Source organism: Cordyceps javanica, chromosome 1 (assembly GCF_051103115.1).
Source record: "Cordyceps javanica chromosome 1, complete sequence".
Taxonomy (NCBI): domain Eukaryota; kingdom Fungi; phylum Ascomycota; class Sordariomycetes; order Hypocreales; family Cordycipitaceae; genus Cordyceps; species Cordyceps javanica.
In genome coordinates, this window is record NC_139295.1 from 8,219,261 (window position 1) to 8,244,258 (window position 24,998).

General features: G+C 50.5%; 8 protein-coding genes across 8 annotated transcripts; 5 read left to right on the top strand and 3 right to left on the bottom strand.

Moving 5' to 3' along the window:
* Positions 1-35: 35 nt before the first annotated feature.
* On the bottom strand, positions 36-1,484 carry V2A60_002509 (uncharacterized protein; the record flags this gene model as incomplete). Its single annotated transcript, XM_083253858.1, has 1 exon — positions 36-1,484. One exon carries the CDS (start codon positions 1,482-1,484, stop codon positions 36-38), a length of 1,449 nt encoding a protein of 482 aa, XP_083109984.1.
* Positions 1,485-3,866: 2,382 nt separating this feature from the next.
* V2A60_002510 (uncharacterized protein) lies at positions 3,867-4,196 on the top strand (the record flags this gene model as incomplete). Its single annotated transcript, XM_083253859.1, has 1 exon — positions 3,867-4,196. One exon carries the CDS (start codon positions 3,867-3,869, stop codon positions 4,194-4,196), a length of 330 nt encoding a protein of 109 aa, XP_083109985.1.
* A 399-nt stretch (positions 4,197-4,595) lies between these two features.
* Positions 4,596-4,956, bottom strand: V2A60_002511 (uncharacterized protein; the record flags this gene model as incomplete). Its single annotated transcript, XM_083253860.1, has 2 exons — positions 4,596-4,850; positions 4,948-4,956. 2 exons carry the CDS (start codon positions 4,954-4,956, stop codon positions 4,596-4,598), a joined length of 264 nt encoding a protein of 87 aa, XP_083109986.1.
* A 2,046-nt stretch (positions 4,957-7,002) lies between these two features.
* On the top strand, positions 7,003-7,974 carry V2A60_002512 (metallophosphoesterase family protein; the record flags this gene model as incomplete). The annotated part of the gene is made up of 1 exon (XM_083253861.1): positions 7,003-7,974. The coding sequence occupies one exon, from the start codon at positions 7,003-7,005 to the stop codon at positions 7,972-7,974; it is 972 nt and encodes a 323-aa protein (XP_083109987.1).
* Positions 7,975-9,894: 1,920 nt separating this feature from the next.
* Positions 9,895-11,914, top strand: V2A60_002513 (S53 family peptidase; the record flags this gene model as incomplete). Its single annotated transcript, XM_083253862.1, has 4 exons — positions 9,895-10,091; positions 10,174-11,038; positions 11,103-11,395; positions 11,455-11,914. 4 exons carry the CDS (start codon positions 9,895-9,897, stop codon positions 11,912-11,914), a joined length of 1,815 nt encoding a protein of 604 aa, XP_083109988.1.
* A 3,379-nt stretch (positions 11,915-15,293) lies between these two features.
* V2A60_002514 (DUF4360 domain-containing protein) lies at positions 15,294-16,051 on the top strand (the record flags this gene model as incomplete). The annotated part of the gene is made up of 3 exons (XM_083253863.1): positions 15,294-15,604; positions 15,661-15,928; positions 15,986-16,051. 3 exons carry the CDS (start codon positions 15,294-15,296, stop codon positions 16,049-16,051), a joined length of 645 nt encoding a protein of 214 aa, XP_083109989.1.
* Positions 16,052-16,702: 651 nt separating this feature from the next.
* V2A60_002515 (uncharacterized protein) lies at positions 16,703-17,476 on the bottom strand (the record flags this gene model as incomplete). The annotated part of the gene is made up of 1 exon (XM_083253864.1): positions 16,703-17,476. The coding sequence occupies one exon, from the start codon at positions 17,474-17,476 to the stop codon at positions 16,703-16,705; it is 774 nt and encodes a 257-aa protein (XP_083109990.1).
* A 5,884-nt stretch (positions 17,477-23,360) lies between these two features.
* On the top strand, positions 23,361-24,369 carry V2A60_002516 (uncharacterized protein; the record flags this gene model as incomplete). The annotated part of the gene is made up of 2 exons (XM_083253865.1): positions 23,361-24,040; positions 24,114-24,369. 2 exons carry the CDS (start codon positions 23,361-23,363, stop codon positions 24,367-24,369), a joined length of 936 nt encoding a protein of 311 aa, XP_083109991.1.
* Between the last annotated feature and the right edge of the window lie 629 nt (positions 24,370-24,998).

The following is a 24,998-nucleotide window of genomic DNA, read 5'->3' on the forward strand; positions in this document are numbered from 1 at the left end:
TTGAGGGAGCCAGAACTCTTTAGCAAATCATGCCATCATCGTACCGTTGCCTCTGGAGGGATGGCAAGTCCGCAACGCAGCAGCCAAAAGGTCTGGGGTGTCAAGCCCGGCGCGCAGACAAGGGGGCTGTTGATATCCCGCAGCTTGCGCTCGAGGTAGACCATTCCCGCGGCGATTAAATCCCACCGGCTGGGCTGGAAGGCGAGCAGGCCCGCCTGGTCCCAGCAGCTGTCGACCGGCAGCGTGTTGTCTCTCGCCTCTCTGTCGAAGAGGCGCAGGTAGGGGCTGTCTTTGAGGAGCTCCAAACCTTCGTTGATGGCCTCTCTGTCTTCCGGGACGTAAGCGGCTCCTATGTGCAGCAACTCGTACCACGCCGGCGGCTTTGCGTGGTCGATCACGACTTCGGTACCGTCATCTTCCACCTCCACAATAACGTACGAGGACATGTTCTCCATGTACAGGTCGGCAATCTCGGCTGCTTCCGTTTGGTTTGGAAACGGACCGAGCGCGCCTTTCTGGACAAAATCTCGAGCGACTACTATATCAGATTCGTCAATTGTCTGGTAATTCAGCGATCGAGCACGAGCCCACTCTCCCATGAGGATCAGTCCCGCGTTGGCATCGACAATATTCTCCAAGGTCTCGGCGAACTTGTCGCAAAGCTGGAACAACTCGTTTCTTATCCTGTCGTTGGCGGGGGGATCCGCCTCAACCTCCTCACACAGGTCTGCAACTTGGTTCAGGCCGTCAATTGCTTGCTGCTGCTTCTGTTCCTCGGCGGGCGCGTTCTTGAGGCGCTGGCAGGCCTTGTCAACCGGGTCCGGGTATCTTGGGTTCTCGCTTCTGAAGAGGCAAATTAACCAGAGCTTGAGCTCGTTGCCATCAATCTCGGGCACGGGCTTTCCTCCGATAGCCTCCTGAAGGTCTTTCATCGCCTCGTCAAACCACAATACCGCTGCGCCAATCGGGTTGTCCCAGCGTTTGATCGCTTCCAGGACATCACGCGCATGAGGCGCGAGGCTCGTAAACGCCACCATGAGTACGCCTCGTCCGTTGAGGCGGAGCCTTGGGTACCTGGACGCTCCGTTGGCTGCGGTCGTGCCGAGTGAGCACCGGACGCCACGCTTGCTTGCGCATGTCCTCCTACGCGGGTACATTCTTCCTTGTTTCTTGTGCGGCCCGAGGGGGTTACCCGGTGTTCCGAGCCTGCTATGCGCATGCGGGTGGGGGTAGGGCCGGTTCAGCTTGGGCACGTTCCCAATGTTGCTGCCCCATGGATTGGTCGGGCTCCGGCTCCCGCCAGGGGGAGGGGGGGGGCTGACCGCGCCGGCCAAACCCCAAGATTGCATTCCCTTTCCAACCAGGTCCAGAAGCGTGCGGGCGGCTTCTGAGCCTGGCTGCGGAGGACTGCGCGCTTGAATATGGGCTGCATCTGCAATGGTTGTCGCCGCCACCGCAAAAAGAGTAAGCAAGGCGGCCTTCATGATGAACGAGTGCCGAGCAAAAATTGAGATTCCCTCGGAGAAGAAGTGTTCTTGCAACGTGTTGTAGTCAATGATGAGGAGCTGACTGGCTTGTTCTAAACAACGTGGATGGCCTATGCCGCTGTGTCTATATATACTTTTGTGAATAGTTTCTGCACGGCGACGCTGCTTGTCTTAGCGGTTGAACCTAGACCTATATCTGATAAAGGCATATTCTTCCCAACTCTTAAGCACTAGCCATCGTCTCGGCATCGGTAAATTCGGCATTTACAGCCGACATCTTGATGCCAGGGTGTCTGCTGAAAGGGGTCCTTCCATGGTGACTACTAATACTAGCAGAGGAGGCCTCGTGATGGGGCAATACACTTGTTTCACGCCGAGTTATATCGCAAATGTAAAGCCGATGGTATGCGATTACTACGGAGTAGCCTCAGCGGCCATTGTTTGTACAACAAGAAGAACATCCAGCCAGTATCTTTGTAAGTATGCAACTATCGCGAACCCCATAAACACTGTAGTGGTCGAGGCGGGTACCAAAAAACATGGCCAGTTTTGGCACATTCCACACACCACCAGGCGGCCATTACACCTTTCGCTATTATAGCAGGCAAAGAACAAGATACTACAGCTATTGTCGATAGTGAGTATATGCTGTGATAATTCATAGGTGTATATATGTTTTCCAGGGTTAGTAAAGGCTAGTTCCACTATCCACCAAGAGAGGCTACGGATGTTAAACGTGACCATGTTTTTCCAGTGCCCGCTCGGTGGTCCATATCTTCACAGCTGTTATGGTTCATGATGAAGCACAATGACGAATGGACCCAATCAATGACTGCGAAAGCAGCCCTGTAGGCTATACAAGAGCCTTAAGAAAAAAGTAGTACCTATTATAGCTCACTGACACGAGCCCAACAGCTATTGAAACCTGAGGAGTATGCACCCTGGATTATGTCGAGCAACAAATGAAATGACTGTGATACTTTTTTGGTTATATTCTCGCCCACTCATCTTTGGAATTCACCGCCATCGACCTGCGCCCGTGGATACTCCTGCCATCACGTTGAAGAGCCTCACCACAACTTCATTATATGCCTGGCAGCACTTGTCTAAAACTCTGGTTCGTTCTATTCATGCTATCGGGGTCAATCATATCAGTCTTTGAGACAACAGTCATCGCTTATTGGGGGCAGACTCAGTGATGCCTCAGAAACTGGCTAGACAGCAGCTGGTGGTGTAGGCTTTGGGCGTCTCCGCCAATAAAAGCCCAGGTCCTTATTGACATATCGTTGCGAGATGTGTTAAGTTAAGCTGTCCCCGTAGACCCATCAGTTCTTTCTCTTTGCTATAGCGAGACTACTTAACATAGAATTAGTATTTACCCACCCGTGCATTCATTCACGTATAGATCAGTCTATTGCCGCTCTGCCCTCATCCGTGCCCGAGCCACATTCGGGCATGGGTGCGATAGAAATCACTCCACGCTTCCAGGGCCTTTCATCAGTGGGACGCATAATCGGTCAAACAAGGGAAGAGAGTCTCGCCCGAAAGTGTATCTTCCCATCCGTACCAGCCCTCCATTATCTGATCCTAGCTCTTTTCTCATCGATAAACCGATAGATCGTGCAAGAGTTGCGGAAGCAACTGCCGTAGTATTGGCAAGCAATGCCAATCCACTCCAAAACTATGCTCATCTTTGGCCTCTACTGCAAAATGCACTGTGGGAACCGGCCCTCTTATAATACGGCCAGGCGTCACGCGTAACTAACATGGCAGTAGTACAGAGCAGTGGTAGATAGCTGACATCTATCTTCGCCGTGATGAAGATGAGGGTGGTTACTGTGAGAGTAAATGCGGAGGTGTGACCCCTGTGGAACCTCATGCCCTTCACTGGGTGTGGCGGGGAAACAGGACTCTTACTTTGAAAAAATTAGAGTGCTCCAGGCAGAATTTATGTCTTCTCTTTTCTGTTTCTTAACCTTTTTCTGTGGGTCCAATTCGACGGTGGCAAATTCGCAACCATGTGGTCACATTGTTGTGAGTGACAGCTAGCTGCTAGCGTACGCAAGTGGTTTTCAGCGTATGCTATGCAAGTGGTCGTTGGTATATGTAAATGGTAGCTCTCAATATCGTGCCGCTCTCAATATCGTGCCGTGGAAGCCCTTCAGTTTATCGCTGAAGTCGCGCAGCTGGTGTGCATACACATAAAATGATAGAAAAACGTTACATTGAAGCCGATTCAAGCTAAAAGGAAGCCATGGCCAGAGCCAAAAGCATGGTTTTCGTTCTCTTCGCGATCATCAAATCCAAGACTTTCGAACCTTTTCGCAGCTAATAGCATTCGCTCACTATTCTTCACGAAACTCATACAACACTACGATAATGTCGGATGTCACTCCTACGAGCACTGTTGAAGGCCTCCCGCCAGGTGACATACGGCTGCCGGACGGAAGTTACCAGGTTGTATACAATGTGGACGTCATCTACACGAACATGAGTGCCGCATCAGACTTTCGCATCCTTCGGACGGGTACCAACGGCCACGTTGAAAAGGCGCTTCTACAGGTCGCCAAGCACCTCGAGCGTGGACTATACAAAATCGTGAGCCTGAATGCGAGCAAGCATGCGATGCACGTTATTATTTCTACGGATAAGCCATGTAATGAGCTCACGTATAAGCAAGGCTTTCCCTGGGATCCGAAAGACGACTGATAGATAGCTGGACTTTCGGTCTGGCTGTGTTGCATGGGAGTTCATTTGGGATGACAGCTTATCCTCAGTCACGTATAGCCTATCTAATCTCATGAATTGAATTGAAGTGGTTATTGACGTCCTTTTGTTCTTGAACGCGGGTTTTTTCCATGCACTAGCGAAGCACCTACCGCTCCCCTTCGTTGCCCGAGAATTACTTACTTGTTCCTATTGTTACTCCCCAGCTGTCTCAGTGTCGCGCGAAGATTCCAAGTTCCCCCCAATATCATTACCCGTCAACGGGACATGATGCTGCCAGTAGTCATGGGTTAGGAGTGGCCACCAACTTCCCGTAGCTTGATGTGCCGGCCATGAATGCCGGATCGCACTATCGAGCGCCGCGGGCCTCTCGTGGACTATCTATGCGGAGAGAAGGCTGTAGCTGCGATGCAACAGCTTCTCTATCATGTTGGTGACCACGGTGGGCGTTAGTAATGTGCCAGTGCTGGCCATTAGAGCTGCGGTTTCTTCGTTCAGCGAGCTGCCATACTCGATCCCTCTAACGCCTTGGTTAATAGCCTGCTTAGTTGCCTGTGATGTATAGCAGTGACTTGTGACGTAGGTTCCGGCATTCTTAGCAACAGTAACAATGGCTCGGATCTCTTCATCAGAGAACTGAAGACTCTCGATCTTATCAGTAGGGCTGGCAACTCCCCCGCCACCAATAATCTTGATGAAATTCGACCCTTGGCGCAATTCTTCTCGAGCATACTTGAGGCATTCTGGTACCCCATCCACGATGCGAGAGAAATTTGCAACGCTGCTGCAGCTGCAGAGGCTCTCATCGTGGGCAAGCCTCAAGTCACCATGGCCTCCTGTCTGCGAGAGGGGGCAGCCGGCAATATAAACTCGGGGACCGACGAACAACCCTTCCTTGGGTGCCGCCTTAATTGCGAGAGAAGCTCCTCCACAGTCTCGGATTGTTGTAAAACCTCGACGAATCATTGATTTGAGAACCATAGGCTGACGCAAGAGGCTCACTTTCTGGATCATATTTCGGTAGGCACTCAAATTCTTTTCCCCAGGCGGTACGGCAATATGGACATGGCAGTCAATCAGTCTTGGGCAGAGAAATCTTCCCTGCGAATCGATTCTTTTGAAATCTGTAGTACTGTGAGTGGACGAGCCGTCCACGCTCTGTTGCGTATTTTCCAATGGTGCGTCCTTGGAAACAGAGACAATGAGACCATTTTCGACGCGAACGATCGAATTCGGCATAATCTTGCCACCCTCTGTGTCCACCAAGCTTGCATTCACAAAGAGAAACTTGTTGTGTTCTCCGAGCAGCCAAGGCTTGACAAGTTTTGTTATACTAGGCCAATCAGCGAAAATATTAGGCAGTGCCCAGGTTCCCAACAGCTTAACCCTAGTGTGAAGAAAAGGAATAATTATACGAGCCGGAAATAAACTTCGCGTGTCGAAACTCAACTCACCGTAGACTGCTCGTGCCAGCGTAGCGTAGTGGAAAACTATGCACAAGTTGCTGTTGAACTCGGCTGAGCTTTACTGAATGATAATGCATACGCATCTTATATTCGAAAGTAACTTGGAGAGAGCCTATCGTTACTTGACACTCAATTTCTGCGAATTCACTAGTCCTCTCTACTGCCTAGCCAGGTTTTGGCTTGTATAGCGTGCAATAAGGAGCGGTTCAAAATCTACTGAGAGTAGACAATGGAGAGTTATGTATCTACATTGGCTTAATTATTATTGGAGAACCGTTTATTCGTTTACTACATTAGGGTTCCACTCATGCTTGATCTAGGTAGGTATATGTATATATATGTCGGATACTAGAAAGCTAGGCATTTTAATCCCTTTTTTTCATGGTTAAATATCACTAATTGGAACAAGATATGGAGTCCGATTAGCACAGCTCATTGAGCCTGGTTAAATCACTTTTCACTAGTCTCTAGTGAAGTCACTTCTCTACCGCTACTGTAGTGTTCGCGTCATTCTCTACATCTCCAAGATACCAAAGGTGATGCTAAACAACGCTGCCGGAGGCTCGGAACAGGCACTTGGCTGACGTACGTAAAACACATCTAGAAAGTATGAGCTCCTCAACAGCTGAAACGGTATTGACTTGAACAAGATCATTTTTTGCTCAGAAGGAAGTATTTGCCGTTGTTGCCGATACTGTACGGAGGTCAGCTGTCGCCCTTGGGATAAGGCTTGTGCCGGCGCCGACACGCACTCTAGCTGCTTCAGCCAATATGATCCGGGGAAAAAAAGCAAGTTCCTTTGACTCCAGATTATATTCGATTTTTCATTGTAGGTTTTATGCTTAAATTTACGAATCCCGGCGACATCTTACTGCGTCAGTCAAGAATTGTCGGTCGCGTCAGAAAACCGCAAAGATGGCCCCTAGACAAGCGACTAGACAGCATCGACAAAAATGTGAAGCCATCAAGAAAAAAAAAATGAACAGATTCGGCGGCATGGCATTGGAAGCTCGGCGACGGGCACAAACGGCGTTGTAATCGTAGAGAAACGGCACAGATTGTAGTTTAGTTGTCGCAGATGTGGCCGCCTGTACTCCCAAGTACCATCAGCTATGTAGTCAACTTTGCGTATAGCAGGCGACCATACTGTTTGCGTCTCTTGTAAACGATCCTTATTAGTTCATTGGTGTTCACCCATAACGCTCGGGCGTGACAGTGACCTCATCAGATAAGAACCGCCAAAGCGGGGGCTGACACTCACTAATCCCAGTCAGTGATCCCAGTCAGCAAGGCTGTGACGCTGAACTTCCAACTTGACAGCAATGGCCTCCAGTTCTGCAGCACCTCGGCCTCCCGGTCAGGAGATGGAATCAAGCAGCTCGGCCCCGGCTATTACAACGACAAAGGGGAAGCTTTATGCCATCGGGGACATCCACCTAGCATTCGCAGACAACAGGGTAGCTTGGTCTAAGCTGGCGCCTCACCCGGGGGACGGGCTCATTCTGTGCGGCGACGTGGGAGAATCTGAAGATCATCTGCGATCAGCATTCTCCAAGGCGATCGCGTGCTTTGACACGGTGTGGTGGTGCCCCGGAAACCACGAGCTTTACACCCTCCGCGGCAAGGGCAGTGGCGCTCGAGGAGAGCACAAGTATCAAGAGTGCGTCGCCATCGCCCGAGAATACAACGTCCTCACTCCAGAAGACGACTTTGCTGTTTGGAACGGAGAGGGCGGCCCGGCGGTCGTCGCTCCCCTCTTCACGCTGTACGACTATTCGTTCAGACCCGACGACGTGAGCATCGAGGGCGCGGTTGAGTGGGCAAACGAAAAGGACACGGTCGCGACGGATGAGTTTATGCTTCACCCAGACCCGCACGCTACGCGACAAGACTGGTGCTGGGCGCTTGTGCACAAGTTTGAGACGAAGCTGGGCGCGGCAAGGGCGCGGTTCCCTTCGCTGCCCCTCGTCATCGCCAACCACTGGCAGCTGCGGGAGGACCTGGTCAACCTCCCGCTGATCCCCAGGTTTAGTCTGTGGTGCGGTACCAAGCTGACGGATGACTGGCACAGGCGATTCGGCGCCAAGGTGGTCATCAGCGGCCACATTCACATCCGACGCACCGACTGGAGGGACGGGTGCCGGTTCGAGGAAGTCAGCCTTGGCTACCCGCGGCAGTGGAAGAAGTGCGCTGATATGGGGAAAGGAGTGAATGAACTTTTGAGGGAGATTCTACCCGGACCACCAGTCCCCGAATCTCCAAATGTTCCAACTCAATGGAGAGTCTACGGATAGCGTACTCTGGCGTGTCAGGATAGTCTAGATTATCGCAATCGGCGACATGTGCATCTCCTACCATGCCTTCCAGTCGCCTAAACCTGGTATCCTGAAATGCGCGCCGGTTGTTCGCCCTCTTTTAGCGTCAAAAGGGACAGCTATGTTGTCTGCAAACTGGGATATCATCTCCAGGGTTTGGAGAAGGTAGAGGCTGCGGCTTTCACCTGTGTGTCCGGGTCATATTACGTTCGAAGAACAAGTACCCGGACTTGGACCGGCCATCTCAGTCACAAAGCCTGGCCTCGGCTATGAGCATCATACTGATCATTCTCATACCAAGTCTACGCGAAACAACCTCGTAGGCCTGTTTAGAAATCTTTGAAGTAGCCATCCACAACATGTCAGATCGCTCCTCCATTCAATCAATACGCTCGGACGCAGCACAGAAAACTCCAGCTCAACCAGGAATCTTTACCTCAGCTGAAGTGTTTTTAACAGCCAAGAGACCACTGAATTGAATTGATACCTGCCAGTCAGAGGCTTTAGTGAGAAAGAGCGATGAGAATATCCACGATACTCGAAGTGGAAGGCCGGCTGCTGACGGGAGGCCCACCGAAGCTGTTGGAGGACGGACCAGTGACTATATGGAGCTCGCAAGTGTGACTACGAACCATCATATTGACACCGATGAGACTCTGAAATGGATGTAAAATGATAGCTTCCGGGCGTGCATTGCGTGACTTGTGAGTGTTTTCTAGACTTTTTGGTCAAGGCTACAGCAGTGGCTACCTGATCCCGATGAGCCCTTTTTTCTTTTGGGCGTAATGATCAGGTCATCCAGTTGTACTCAATTCTTTTTCAACTGGCGTGGGGTATTCAGGCTTGTCCATATGATTCCACTGTACGGAGTAAGCCTTGACTATATATCGTGCCTGTCGAAACATCCGAGCTGTCCCGTGCTATACCTTGGCACAGCATAGTCAGCACAGAAGGAGCTATCTCGCTCGGACACTTTAGGAGTCGCTGGATAAGACGGCACGTTAGTGCAATGTCGGGACTCTTTGGGTGAGGTCTGTGGGGAACGCGCTGCACGTTTTGTAGCGCTGCGAAATGCGCTACAGCTCCTGCTTCCTAAGCCAAAACTATCTTGCCTTCCTAAATAGGCAAATCCAGAGCCAAGGTTCCATCGACTGCCGATCTCATGACCTGACCTTTGTTCTCCAGCTCGGCCGAGATAGCGAAATCTGTCATTGTCCCTGCCAAGGTTTTTGGCATGCCTTGGCATCTTGCCCATCACGCTGTTGATAGACAGCGGCTCTTTCTTTAGCTCTACTCGGTTATCATGGCCACAGCCCTTTTGCAAGAGTAAAACTACAGCAAGTCTATTATGCATGTGTCTGTTACTTTGCGCTGGGAAATCATTGGGTGCTGTAGTACTATCTGTCATATGATCTGAATTACTAATGTCGGACCATTGTACACAAGTGGCGGCGCGGCCTTGAGAACTCATCCAGCAGTTGCCTGTTCGCACTACATTAGGCAGTCTCCCATCCTAATGAGCGGCTGGTTCACCGGCCGGATGCAACCATAAAACCTACTTCCTAAACAGGCAGATAGACTCTCCTCGCTAATTCAAACGGCCTTAGCACTGCTACGGTAAGAAAAATGCTAAGATTATTGCAGAAGGTAGCTTGGACAAGTGATGATTGTTATGGGGTGCCAATGTATAGCCGTGATAGTAGCTGGGCTTGTTGACTATGACACATCAGGATCGCAATCACGAACAGGCGCAAATTCGGCGTGAGATCGAGATTTTCCCCTCATTTGAGAGATTATATAAAGAGTTCGCTGCCCTCCAAGGCCATGAGGTAGCTCAAGCACTGCATTCCAAACTCCTCTACCCCCCAAAAGCTCTTTGACCCATCGTCATCGCCAACCATGAAGCTGAACGTCCTCATCATGGCCGCCTCGGCTTTGGCCGCGCCGGCTTCAAAGATGGTCGTCCATGAGTCCAGAGATGCTAGCCACGCTGGCTACACCAAGGGCGCCGCGGTCGACGCCAACACCCGCGTCCCTGTCCGCATTGCACTGAAGCAGCGCAACTTGGAAAATGCCATGGACCTCCTCCTCAAGGTGTAAGTACATGTCGTGCTGCTCTTTTTCCTCTTATAGCATCTCTGCACCGCTTTTTCAATTAAATCTGACACACAACCACAGCTCTGACCCCAGCTCCCCCAACTATGGCAACCACTACACCGAGGATCAGGTGGTCTCTACCTTTGCGCCTCACGCCGACACTGTTGGCGCCGTCAAGTCTTGGCTGGTGACCAACGGAATCCCTGCCGATGCCATCAAGCAGAGTCAGAACCAGGGGTGGTTGACCTTTGAGACTACTACTGGCAAGCTTGAATCATTGCTAGATGCAAAGTACAACCAGTACAGCCACCCGACCCGCAAGGGCATCTATATTGGCACCGACGAGTACAAGCTGCCCAGCACCATCACCGACCACGTCGACTTCATTCAACCCGCCATCGCCCTCGCTTCCCAGGGCAAGATTGAGCGCAAGCTTCCAAAGGTCCCGTTCTGGCCCATCAACGAGGCCCTCTCCACGCAGGCTTCCACGTGCCCCAATCGCATCACCCCGACCTGCCTTCGTTCAATGTACAACTTTCAGCAGGGCACCTTGAAAGATGCCTCCAATGATCTTGGAATCTACGAGGAGGCTGGCGAGCAGTACATTCAGTCTGATCTCAACCAATTCTACGCTAAATACGCGAGCTACGTTCCCCGTGGCACCGCCCCCAAGAATGCGCCGGTCAACCAACAGAGCGGCACACAGGACAGCGGCGAGGCCGACCTCGACTACGAGATGGCCGTCCCCATCATTTACCCCCAGGGCACCGTGAACTACGAGGTCGGCGTGCCTGATGATGCCCTGAGCTTCTTCGACCCGCTTCTCGAGGCCCTTGACGGCTCCTACTGCAATGACAGTGGTGAATGCGGAAAGTACAAGTCAACCAACGTCATCTCCATTTCCTACGGCATTGATGAGGTTGATTTCAGTGCAAGCTACGTCAAGGTCTGTCTCGGTTCCATTCTGTCCTTTCAAATGGCGTAGCACAAACAAACTAACTCTTTGATAGCGTCAATGCAATGAGTGGATGAAGCTTGGTCTTCAGGGTGTTTCCGTACTGATCTCCTCTGGAGACTCCGGTGTTGCCAGCCGTGAACGTGAGTGCCTGGGCAGCAACCAGAATGTCTTTGTTCCTGGCGTCCTCGGCGGCTGCCCATACATCACCTCCGTCGGCGCGACGCAGCTTCCTGCCGGATCCAGCCCCGGCGACGCTGAGACGGCAACCATGCAGGGCTTTTCCTCCGGCGGTGGTTTCAGCAATGTTAATGCCGCTCCCGACTATCAGAAGTCGGCTCTCGCAACGTAAGTTCCATCATCCCCGGAGCCACCTGTCACACGTCAATTGACCTTGTACCATGCAGCTACTTTTCCCAACACGACCCCGGGTACCAGTCCTACAACACCAGCGACGGTGTGATCCCAGATGACGGCGGCATCTACAACCGCGCTGGCCGTGGTTATCCTGATGTGTCCGCCAACGGACTGTATGGTGTCGTTGTTGTCAACGGCCGAGAGGGAACCAGCGGCGGTACCTCGCAGTCTGCTCCAATCTTTGCCGCCCTCATCAACCGCATCATTAACGAGCGCATCAAGGCTGGCAAGAAGGGCCCTCTTGGTTTCCTCAACCCCACCCTGTACCAGAACCCTGGCATGTTCAACGATATCACTTCGGGTGATCAGCACCTTGGCGGTCCCAACGGTGATGGTGCTCCCAGCGAGTGCGGCAACAACGGCTTTTCCGCCGTCCAGGGCTGGGACCCTGTCACCGGTCTTGGAACCCCCAACTATGCCAAGATGCTCTCTGTGTTCCTGAAGAACTAGATATTGGTAGAGAGAGTGACTTGTGAGGCCGCTTTATCTCAAGAGGAAGATTTATTTCTCTCATCTAGAATTTTGTTGATGATAGCTACATCAATGTCATCATTGTACATACTGGCAAGGGAGATAGTATTTATTTGATATATAACTTCCCGAGCGATTCGCAACCGTATCTGAGGTGAGACTGTACTGTTGGTGGCTGTAACAATGCGAATTTTGCTGGGTAATGGAGCAGATGACACAACTACATCAGCTATTCGAGAACGGTGTCATGATTCCTTACCTTGGAATTTTTTTTAACAAGCCATCGTGCGGATAACTCTCCAGTAAACAGCAACACATCCGAGGCCGTGTTCACTCGGTAGCATTTCGCTGCCCACCAGGAGGCCACAAAGTTGTACATCCTCCTACAAGCATGTTTCTTTCGAGTTTGGTAACCCGAATATGCACATCAATGCAAATGAAAGCCCGCAAATCTTTTCTTCTTTTTTCTTTTTCCTTTCACTTGTCAAGGTTCCCTTTCGACCTACTGCGTTGAGCTGGCCAAGTTGACTACCCCGTAGCGAAGAAATGGTCGCTCATTTTTATTACACTTGCTAGATATATGAGCAACCTCATTCTGACCAGTATACAAATCAGACCTTCATTCATTTCAAGATCTATCTTTCTACCCTGGAAGCCACGCAATTATTTGGCAGTTATGCAAAATCATTTCTAAAGTCGTTTTTACTAAACTCACCAAACAAAGAGCTCGACTCCGGCGCCAGGACTCTACAGAAACTATTGAGCGATTGGTAGTTGAGATTTTGATAGTTAAGGGAAGGGAGAGGGAAACTAGATAAGATAAAGAGTAAGTTATTATAACTACGAATAGTTATGTTATTCTAGATCTAGCCATAGGATAGGGACTTTTGTATAGCCAGGCTCTTAAGTAGAAGCCAGAGTATTTTTAAGAGGCGCTGGAATTTTTTTGCATTATTATTCGTGACAGAAGTCATGTTGTCCCTGAGGTGTCGGCACCAGCCAGTAGATTTTCAAAGGGCTCCCAGCCACTCCCGCCCGCCGTGGCCGTGACAATCCACCACCACAACCGAGCAGACGACTTTACTCTGCGTCCCCTACTACTCGCCCTTGCCGCTACCCGCTGCTACATCTTGCTATCCATCATGCGGCTCCAGACACCTTTTGATGATGTTGCCTTTGAGGCAAGTGAGTGAACTCAAGAAAAGTGGCGGAAGTTCATGGTTCAGGAGTCCACTCTCATGGCCATCGGCCGTTTCATCGTGAAGCATTGCGGTGGCGATATTCCTACGGTTTTGTCCATACTGAAGGCCGGTGCGTTCTGATAAGTACAAAGGGAATAAGAAGACAATAGATTAATATGATATAGGAGAGTAAAGGAATAATAAATTAAAAAATAGAATAAGATACGGGGTTATTCTACCATAGCTTAGGTAAGCTTTCAGAAAATGTTTATTTCTTTATAACGTTTTATTATATTAGAATACTAATATAGAGATTATCTTTTTTTATCTATCATAATTAGATATTATTACCTTATCCTAGGGCAGTACCATAACAAGAGGAAATTAGTAGGGCTAAAAGGGGCTGTTCTCTACGAAAGGCAACTTGGGATCATCAACAACACGCCAGCCAATGAAAAACAATGAATAAGTCCTCTTCTTCTTGTGTTATATTGCAGCGCCTAGTACCATACAGTGTGGCTAGGTAGTTGATCTTTGTTGGCGACGTACATGCTAACCGTGCTGATCATCCTCCGCTAGCGAGCAGTTCAATGACTAATAGTAGCTCCTCCGAATGATCTCCTTCCAGCATCAAGCATCATGCGATTGATAGTTCTAGGTCTTGATCAAATGGAGGGTCCCGCTGTTTTTTGGTTGATACCATAGCCTCTTATTCTATTATTGCACGTTAGTGGGCAATCACTGCAGGGTGCATCTCATCAGCCGACAATATGGTTGATCGACAGCTTGCCAATAAAATCAGCGGCCCGAATTCGAAAATCCAATCAAAAGCCAGGCTTTCTTGAGAGACTCGAACTGGTCCAATCATAGCATTCGTCTTGACTCCACAGTGCGTACTCGAGTGCTATGTGCCGAACACCTCAATACCATCACGGGGCATTGTTCCATCTACACTTGGCAGCATTCAAGCCAGAAGCTGTCGAGTAAATTAGATGCCCTTTGTGTCGCGCACCTGCCGGATCCGTGATCTCTTTCAGCTGCGTTCCGGCATATGGCATGAGTGTAGCCATGGCGTCCAGCTAGGACAAGTCGAGCCACCTCAGAGCGGCTTTCAACGTCGCATTTCGAGGACATGCAACTTGTAGATGCCATACTATCTGTAGCGGGGCTCTTCTAGAACAGTATAGTGGAGCTGAAACTGGTCCCTTCTTTTACCCCGCATCTATGTATATTTATATTATTCATATATTAATAGAGTGGTCTGCGCAAGGTACTCTAGCTAGTGAAGCCTGACGAAGAATTGAGCTCCAAGTCGTACTTTGGAAAGACGATTCTTTCAACAGGGCAAAAGTGGGATCCTCCACTACCCCCATAGGGCTGTCTTCGACGATGTACCCTTGCAGATGGGGGTCAGATAGCGTCCGCCCTCAAAGGTTTGCGTCTGGGCCCAGGCCGGGGTCCATTACTAGGCATTATGATTCCTTGCGGAACACCGAGCGCTACACAAAGGCACACAGTCGCAGTGTCCCTCTTCACATGGAATGGCAACATGAAGTTGTCCCAACCCTCTGCTCGGTACTCACCTGACACTGACGACGCCACAACATCCGAGGTCTTTAAAGGGCTGAAAATAAGCATACACTCCACCGGCTGATTCTTTAATTGCTTGATTAACGGCAGAAGAAGTCAAATAGATACGTTATTGATTGCTGTATTAATATCTGTTGATACAGATTATTACTGGTCGAGCAACGCAGATCTTTCCCCAGTGCAGGGTGCCCCAGACACCGCCTCTGCAGTGTGCGAGCATGTTAAGCCCTTGTCAGCCTGCAACAAGAAATATATTAAGTGGTATTTGCTCTACGCGTCCTGCAGCGATAGGCCGCACATGCGGCTGAATCCGTCCTACAAAAGTTCCTAAATGAGTAGCAATGAAGGAGCGGTCCAGACCCAGAGGCAGTTGGTAGATGTAATTTGTGGCGCCATGATAATGAGTAGTCCGAGAGGCCGACAGTCTCTACTCTTTCGAAGCCCCCAAATTGTCGAATACGTTGACCTGCAAACTTCATCTATAAAACTGAGCATGAGCCCCTCCTGTATCGAATCCATTAACTTTCAAGATTGAAAAGAATACAGAAAAGTGACAACTCTTAAAGAATTACTCTGAGCTTTCCATTATGCAACTCCTTTACAAGCTTGCTCTAGCTTTGCCGCTCCTCGGTCTTACCAGGGGTCTGGCGGTTGATAACCGCCAGATCAGCCCTGGCAAGCCTCCAGCCGACCCTCAGCATGTCAGGGTCGTCGGCGTCAGCGTGCTAGGAACCGGCTGCCCGAAAGGGACGGCTGATGTGCAGGTAGATGCAACGGGCACGCTTTTTGAGGTGACCTTTTCTGCATACGAGGTGCAGACTGGTCCGGGCACAAAAGCCGCCGATTGGCGCAAGAACTGCAAACTCACCATCAACATGGAGTTTACACCCGGCTTTCAGTAAGTGGTTAATACCTGGCCCCATATATTTCCCAGTCACTCACAATCCACTATAGGTTCTCCATCGTCGATACGGACATGTATGGCTACGCAGAAATCCCCGCAAAAGTCAACGGCCAATGCACCAATACATACTCCTTCACTGGCGGCGGGACAGAACATGTCGACTTCAAGCTACCGCTCAACGGTCCCTACAGTGGCAACTTTGACCTTCATTCTAACCCGGGCATCTCTTCCTACTCGCCCTGCGGCGGAAGCACTGCAATCCTCAACATGAATACGGCATGCGCCATCAGCCCCACGCATCTGCCTGCGCTCATCGCGGTGAGTGAGCTACGAACTTGAAGCCTGGTGCCAATTTTGCTGACAACTTGTATACAGGTCGACCACATCAGTGGCGTTTTGACAGTCAAGTTCCACCTAGAGTGGCGTCCATGCCCGAAGTAGACTCCATCTTTGGCATTCTCGGGCTACAAGCTAGACGGGCAAGATTTCCCGGCAGATCAGTAAACCTCGGTCAAGTTTGAGTTTAACATGTTGGCATGTAAATTTTGTTAGTTTGTCACTTCCAAGTCTGAGCACAGTTTATTTTATCTGAGTACTGTGGCACGTTCATGGTATATTTTATCACACGAATTACGATACGCACTACTTGCAATACCACGTCGTCATATTCATAGTCTTTGAATGTAGATCGATGGCGAAGAAATAAACACCCTATGGTTGCGTGAGCCGAGGGGTTACCAGCGCAAATTCAGTCTTTCATGCCTTTGTCGCATCAGACAGGCGTATGAGGTTCCTGTGTTCAAGCTTGAAAGACTTGCACACATCATGTAGGGCTGATTAGTTCGTTTCGTCCGAGAGACTGTACTTCTCGCACAGAAGACTGCCATGTTCCGACTGTAGAGGATTATTCCCAGTTCAAAGACCGATAACTTAGCCAGGACAGAATGCAGGTTGCTATATGAGAACAGTATTTTCTTATGATAAAATTTACACGATTGCTATTATAACACAGGAACCAGTCCTTCGAATTCCGCCATGCCATGCGTCTCTAAGTACCAGCTGCCAGAGCATTTCCAGGGTCAGGCGCAGTTATTACTCAGGCTTTGCGCCCTCAGCAGGCGTGCCGCCCTCGGCCGGCTTGGCACCCTCGGCGCCGCCCTCCGCAGGCTTACCACCCTCGGCCGGCTTGCCGCCCTCCGCACCGCCCTCCGCAGGTTTGCCACCCTCAGCAGGCTTTCCACCCTCGGCCGGCTTGCCACCCTCGGCGCCGCCCTCAGCAGGCTTTCCACCCTCAGCGGGCTTGCCACCCTCGGCGCCGCCCTCAGCAGGCTTTCCACCCTCGGCGGGCTTGCCACCCTCGGCGCCGCCCTCTTTGCCGCCCTCCTTTCCGCCTTCGGCGCCACCTTCGGCAGGCTTTCCGCCCTCAGCGGGCTTGCCACCCTCGGCGCCGCCCTCTTTGCCGCCTTCCTTGCCACCTTCGGCGCCGCCCTCTTTGCCGCCCTCCTTTCCGCCTTCAGCTCCGCCTTCCTTGCCACCTTCCTTGCCACCCTCCTTTCCGCCTTCAGCTCCGCCTTCCTTGCCACCTTCCTTGCCACCCTCGGCGCCGCCCTCCTTGCCGCCCTCCTTGCCGCCTTCGGCTCCTCCTTCTTTGCCGCCCTCCTTGCCGCCTTCCTTGCCGCCTTCTTTGCCACCTTCCTTGCCGCCTTCAGCGCCGCCGCCGGGCTTGCATGCTTCCAGCAGGCCGCCAATGTCTAGGCCTTCAAGAATCTCCTTGAGCGGTCCCTTGAAGATATCGCCCAAGTTCTCTGCCAGAATGTTGACACTGGAAGCATTCGGGCCCTTGCCCTCGGTCGGTTTCAAAGCCATGGCGTGAAGGAGAAGGGCAAGACCCTCGTTAGATGCTGTCTCTGTCGAGGGCGCTCTGCCAACGACGGAGTGGGCGGGAGCGGCAGCCGTCATGCCAGCATAACAGGCTCCAATGATTAAAGAACTCTTCATCCTGGCTGGTATTGCGTGTAGTGGTATAAATCTAGTCAATGTTAGTGGAAGACTCGTTGGCAAACCCGACCACACTTACATATATAAAGGCTTATTAGACCAGGTGGATGAGGTGAGGTGCCTGCCTTTCGTTGTAGCTTCTTTTGTGTCTTTAATGATCGAAATGTTTACAGTTCTCGGGAGGAACGCTCGCTATTTAAACGTTTGTTCTGCATTGGGTTTGGATTTCTAAAGATAGCCGTAGGGCAGTCTATCTTCAAGATCCGAGGAGTGCAGTTGATACCTGTGTTTCAGACACATGCTTCAGTGTACCTGGCCCCCGTGCCCATTACTAGTCGCCGCTCCGTCCCGAATAGTTTAAATCAATTCCAAATTCGAATCACTCTCCACTCTAGTTGGTAGATCACCTTCAGCATGTAACAGGGAAAGAAAAAGCCTCGGAGAATACCGAGTCTGGTTTGCCAACTTCGTGGAAAGCCATATCGCGAGCAACGTCTGTAAGTAGAATACTAGGTTCAACGTGACTGGCGCTCCTCTTCAAATGTTCCAAATTGGGGGAATTGAGGCACACACATTCTATGCAGATACAAGGCATGTTGGAGCTTACATTAGGTCTCGCCAACCGTCCACAATAGTAATACAAAACAGCGCACCCCATCGTCAGAGCATTTTCCTCCCTCAGTCTGATCTAATAATAAGCTTCTTACTAAGTCAGTATATTAAAAATAACCCGTTTCACAGACATAACTACGCTAGCGTTTCATTCGCATATCGGACATCCCAATGTTGGGGGTAGAGCCTCAAACGCTACTAGCAAAGCTCAGCACAGAGAACCAACCAATCATGATCTCGGAGTTGTATTCAACCGAATGATTAAGGCCTTTCCAGGAGCGCAATACTGTTGTGATGCCCAATATTGGTGGTTTGCGAGTGGGTCTTTTGTTACAGGCATTCCATTGGAACTATCAACATATTACCTAACTTTGAGAATGGAGTCTATAGTTCTTTTCGGTAATGCATACACATTTGAAGCTGCGCGGTTTCACTCTGGGTTCGGGTTTGCTCTTTTCCGTGGGTAGACCGTCTTGGTCTTCAAATTATCGCCTGCCACTAGACCAGTCCACTATTATCGCGGAAATTATACACCATATTGTTCCTCCGCTTTGATCGATTCCAACTGGATGCCTGAGGTGCTGTTGCGGGCATTTCGTGTGGCGTTGTCTCCTTGTGTTTACACTAGAACACGTTCCTTGGCTTGCTGAGTGGCTGACCTTGCTTGGCATCCCCGGAATACCAAGGCTGATGATTTCGATGCAAAAGCAAAAAAAAAATATTAGTGGCAGTTCCTACTTGGGAGTTCAATTCTAATAGCCGCACTCATCCCTAGGTACTAAAATATGGTGAAATCATCTCGTCCAGTCTTTCGTGACGCCCGAGGGTATACAGCTTGGCGCTAATGCCAACAACAACTTTTCAACGAATTTCGAGGCCATGTGCCCTAAAAGATTCCAAAAACAAGGGAGAAACAGCTGGGGCTGCATAAGGGGAATTCACAACAGGGCAGTCTGTCACAAGGAACGATAGCTCATTTCTCCACGTTCTAGGCCGTTACATGGATGGAGCCGAGCTCCCGCTTGACAGCCGTCGAGACGTGGGGTTGGACCCCATACTAAATCTGTAACAAATCCTCCCGCAGCTATGAAACGACGCCGATACACTTCAACTTCCATCCGAATAGTGTTGTCAACTTACATGACTAGGATATCCCGGGCGGAAGCGACCAGGGCTAGTTCTGTATCGTTGTTCACTCTTGATTCTGCAAGGACGCTCCTGCCACTGGTGCGAGTGAAGTTCACAGAGATGCGAGTCAGTAAAAGAGTCTAGACTTCAGGGCCTACACTTGTAAGAGCGTGCCCTCAGATATATACAGTGCCAGTTATTTTTGCCTCAGATGTCACAGGATAGTTCGAAACTACTGTAGGGGCGATTGAACATGCTACAGAGAAAGAGCCACTTTGTCCCTTTTTATTCGTATATTCCGCAAAGAACCTTGCTATCATTAGCGTTCCTTATGGTCCTTCTTCTCTTCCATTGGTGGGTGACTAGTTGCGATGTGACTCTGCAAGAGCCTTCAAGCTGTTGGTCCTAAAGTCATTAGGTTGCCACAGCGCACAACCTTGTTGTGAGCTTGTCTCTCTGTTCTCTATATTGCGAAGCTCAGACTTCGGTTTAGACTTAATTTTCCTGATTCTTCATTTTGGTTGATGATTTTTCTGAAATTTGAAGTCATGAGCTTGGCTACACTGACGCGTGTTTGCGTTGCTTTGTTGTCTTTCACGTACTCACCGCTTCGTGACGCTCCCTCCCGAAACGTGTGAAGTACACCTGGTTTCTCAACTGACCAAGGGTCTTTGGCTGAGCTCTTTGTAAAATTTGCGCAACAATATTCATGAGAATTCCCGAGACCACGGGCAAGAAGTCGACTAGGGTGCTGGTGATCGCCCTGATGAATATACAGCAAGAGACACTTTTGCGTGTTTTTGATTCATCATCGGCAATGTAGCACCATCTACTGTAAATTACGTATAAGAGATTGTTTGAATGATTTGTAACACATTTTCAACAAGGTCCCTGACTCATTTGTCTTCTGAATCTATACCCGCGATTGAGCTGAACCAGGCCACTCTTGCGGCGATTTTCAGGCTATCATTTTATTCGCTCTGCAAATGACGATTTCGGGTAACATCAGATTCTTCTTGACCCAAGGATATGCTTTGTGTAATTATGTGTAATTTCATAACGTCGGACTCGTATTTGAACTGCAAGTTTCACTCAGACAAGCAATTCAGCAAAGTCAATGGACCGGATGGCGACTCCGCCCTCGGCCATCAAGATGATCGCCGCTTCATTCCCACAATGAAGCTGATGGCTTACCAGCTTATTATCACTATTGCATTAATTTCTCGAATAGCTGAGAAACAGCACTCTTTTCACCAGTAGAGTCGTTCTCAGCGCACGCATGCTGTTTACAGACCCGAAAACCTCAGCATACATAAGACATCATCGGGCATTATGTTGAATCTTAATGTTCTGCAGTACTCAGAGCATGGCAGCACCCAAGCTGAACTCTTGCCCATACACTTTACAATGGATCAAGCCAAACCTAAAGTCATATACGGTGATATGAATGTGTTTTCCGCTCCATTCACATTCAGCCGCTTACCGTGTAAAAGTATTAGTGGTGACGGCATCATCTCTTTCTAATTGCCAGTACGGATAGCTAGCTGCAGCAGTACTTGACTAACCTCGGTAATTTATTTAGGAAAAGCACCCGGGAAAAGAAACTATTCTGCCAGCAATGTCGAAGGTGGCACGACACGTTTACTGTGGCACAATCCCCGCAACTACTACTTCCCCTCCGGCGGTTGAGGCCGACTGGTCATTATGGGTCTTCCACTACAGTTGGCGATTGGCAATCTCGCCACAATATCAGGTACCAGTTGCACGGCTGCTACAGCGCGATCACCATGAAGAATAGTATCCTAGTCTGCGGCCTCCATTGTCCTGGCCTCGTGACAGGGCGCAAGCAGTGACAGTGGTGGCAGCCCTGTGCTAGCAGCCACTTCCCATTCTACCCCATTACCCGCAGCGGAGCCTTGTCAAGTGGTGAAGCGTTTGATTAGCCACAGTGGCCGATTTGGGGTCTGGTTTGAGCACCGCGGCTGCGGGCCAGGCGTATCAAGGCTCATTAGCTGGCATTCCCCGTGGGCTGTAGACTAGTGGCATCGTTCGAATAGTTGTGACAGCTGTACGAAGTCTGTTTTTGTTTCCTGTGCAGAGTGTTACAAAGGGTTGTACACCAGCGTGCCCGTTGATCATGACCGAAGACTTGCTAGAACTCACCAAGTCATTGATAGTGCGTTTTGTGCGCCGTTTCACGATGCCGCGTGACATAAATCACTAGTAGGTCAATTTTAAATCTCAATAAATACAAAATTTGCGACATGTTTAGAGCAATCACGTCGACTCGCCGCACGGTGGACTGTAAGTAAGTACTCACTCAAGCTGCTGACCGTTTGCAGTGGCGTCCATGGGCATGCCGCGGCTGATTCGGGGTAGACGGCAGCATGCCATGTTCAGGGAGTCAATGACACACTCTATGCCGCAGAAAGCGTCTTGCGGGGATATAACATGAAGAAAATTAAGTTATGCACCTGCCCGACGCTGGGCGGCGATCGGGGCGACTCGATCTAGCAGTCGGTGCTGCCTCTGCGACCATGCGCGGCCGCCGTCAGGGCGGGCCGAGGTGCGGAACTTGATACCGCGGAAATAGCGAATCCTTTACTATGGCGCCATGGTTGGGCAGCAGCAGGGAATTGGACGAATACTCATCCGAAACGGGTGGGGGGGCTGCGATGCAACATTGTGTGGCAATCATGGTTGAGACCTCGCCGGCGAGTTGCGCCGAAATACATGAGCATAGAGAATATCTACAAGAGAAACTCTAATCCCAAGTACAATGGATGATTTCTTTCCGAGCGTCCACTCCTGACTCTGTCCAGAACAGTTGCTGCGGAGCCAGTCGAAGGACAATGTGCGAGACGGGTTTCACCTTGACAACACGCATGGCCACAGCATATGTGCATGTTGGCCCGCGAAACTGCTCTCCTCATATAAACTCCTTTTTTCATTCACGCGCGAGACGCCAAGCAGCACTCCGGTTTTGACGCGGCAACGGCAACTTGTGTTGGGGGGCAGATGGTGCAAGTCTCTTCTAGAAAAGCAACGGCGGTAGCCGCCAGCCTTTTTTGTGAATTGGCCTTATTCATGAGAGACAGCGTGTCAGCTTGAAAGATGATGCAAGTAGAATTATTGGGCGCAGAAGAGCAGCACCGTAAGTTGGAGGTAGATCTCGCACCGTAGTCTGCTGTGAGAAGATGAGGAGGTTACCAGTAGTCGGGCGCACCTGCAAGAGGCTCAAGCAAACTAATAATAACCCGGCCAGTAGAGGAACAATAAGGTTGAAGCACGTTATTTGTCGACACTCGAAACGCATCTTCATTTTCAGTCCATTTTAAGAAACCTTGCGTTCACCTGTCGACATCGTCTACTGTGAAGCTACCCTTTCTTCCGCTTTTTACGCGGCTGCCTATTATTCTGCGATTCTCCTTGTTTCCGTACAACACAAATTCCAACCCTAGCACTCTTGCACCGAGTCAACACCGACCCAGCTGCCGTGTGCATACAGGGCATGTAGTCACACAAAGAAAATGCAGAGATGATCCCGGACCAAGGCAAAGGCTGTTGAGATGTAGCCATAAACTAAGCTGAAGCAAAACCACATCAAGACTTTATCTCTGCTGTTGATACAACTGGGCCACATCCAGAATGGTAAGCCCCCCTCCCAGCGACGTGGTATCATGGACCTAATAACAGATTTTTTTTGGTCACGAGAGGCCAGTTATTGTCCTAGAGCCTCGTCCTCCCCTACATGCAGCCTTGCCAGCTGGCCAGTTTACGGAGTAGATCGTACTCGCTTGGGCAGCCCGGCTGCTGCGCTGGGCTGTTACTAAGGACACTGCAGCCCTGGCTGGGGTTTTTCTACTCAAAAATACAAAGCAAAGCAGGAATTATGTTTCCTACATGAAGATGTGCAGCTTTCAAAAGTCCCTGAGCATCATCATCTGACTCGGCCTGCTTTGATATATATATATATATATATATTTGCTTGAAATTGCCCCCAGCGTCCGAAATGACGAGCTTGCCTACGACAGAAGGCGTGGCGCCGTTCCGCATCGACAGAGTCTCCGCGCCTTGCGAGACGTGGTATAAAGTCATTGGCGACCTGCATGTCCCGGGTGCTATCCCGCTCGTGCTTCTCCACGGGGGCCCTGGCGCTTGCCACGATTATCTGCTTCCGCTGCAGCAGCTTGCGTCGCGCACCCGGCCCATGATCTTTTACGACCAGATCGGCAACGGTCGCTCCACGCACCTGCGGCACCTGAGAGGCGACGAGACCTTTTGGACCGTTGATCTCTTCATCGCCGAGCTCTCCAACCTTCTCGACCATCTGGGCGTCGGCTCGCGCGCGTTTGACTTGCACGGGCAGTCGTGGGGTGGCATGCTCGGGGCCGAGTACGCCATTCGCGGAGAGCATCGCCAGCACATTCGCAAGCTCGTCCTGTCCAACAGCCTGGCGAGCAACGCGCTGTACCTGCAGGGCACCAACCTTGAGATTGGCAAGTTTCCCCAGAGCATACAGCAGGCTATCGCAGAGGCGAGAGAATCTGGCGAATACGACACGGAAAAGTGCAAAGCCGCACTGGACTACTTTATGCGTCGGCTCTTGTCAGTTGCGGAGCCTTGGCCCGTACCACCGCTCCAGACGGCGCTGGAGTGGCTCGCCAAGGATGACACGACGTACTTTACCATGTACGAGAATGAGAAATAATTCCCATGATCCCACAGTCTTGTTTCGTCTTGCTAACTCGTCGTTTCTCTGCAGCTATGGTCCAAACATGCTCTCGCCCACGGGCGCGTTGCGCGGGTGGTCCATTGTCGACGAGGTGCGCCAGATCACGGCGCAGACGCTGGTCATCCTGGGACAGCTCGAGGGGGCGCAGCATATCGCATCCCAGCCTTTTCTCGACAACATTGAAAGGGTGGAATCGGTCGTGATTGACGGTGCAGCTCATATGACACACCTGGATCAACCTCTCAAGTACTACGAGGTCATGCAAACGTTTCTGGATGGTGCATGAAGTCTTGGAGTTGTACTATTCCTCCAGTCTTTTGAATGGCGCGTAAAGAGGGGGGGTTCTACAGTTCAGTAGGGTTGAATCGAGGTCTTGAAAAATGTACCATTTGAGTCTGCTTGGTATGAAAACGAAGATGCAATAGGCCACCCTGCCGCAGTCCAACGTCGTTGCTACAGGCACCCCGTATTTTTTTGCATCATAAGTCGTCCAGTAGACGACATGGAGATTAGTCGAGGGGCCCAATGTTCCGTGCAGAACGTGACTGTGAAAGAGGGTTGAAAAGAAAGAAGAAGAAGGAAAATGTCAAGAGCTTGAGTGATGTATAGGTTATACGTTACGTATAACTACAACCTACTTGGTGCCTCCGCCAGCCACCTTGACCGCCTTCCTATTTCAGCTTCACTCTCGGATCTCGTCTCCCCACCAAAAACCGTCACAACGGCAGCATTAGTTAGGCAAGCTTGCCAGCTCATCATCAGAGTAGTCTGATTGATGCTACTTCCTCGACCGGCCGCGCGTGAGCCGAATTGATCGCGCAAGCATTTCTCGTCGCTTCATACTCTTTGCCTTTCTTTCGTCTTCCCCGGTCTTTGATCTCTTGTCCATCTTCTCCTCCGCTTCGTTCACGGCGC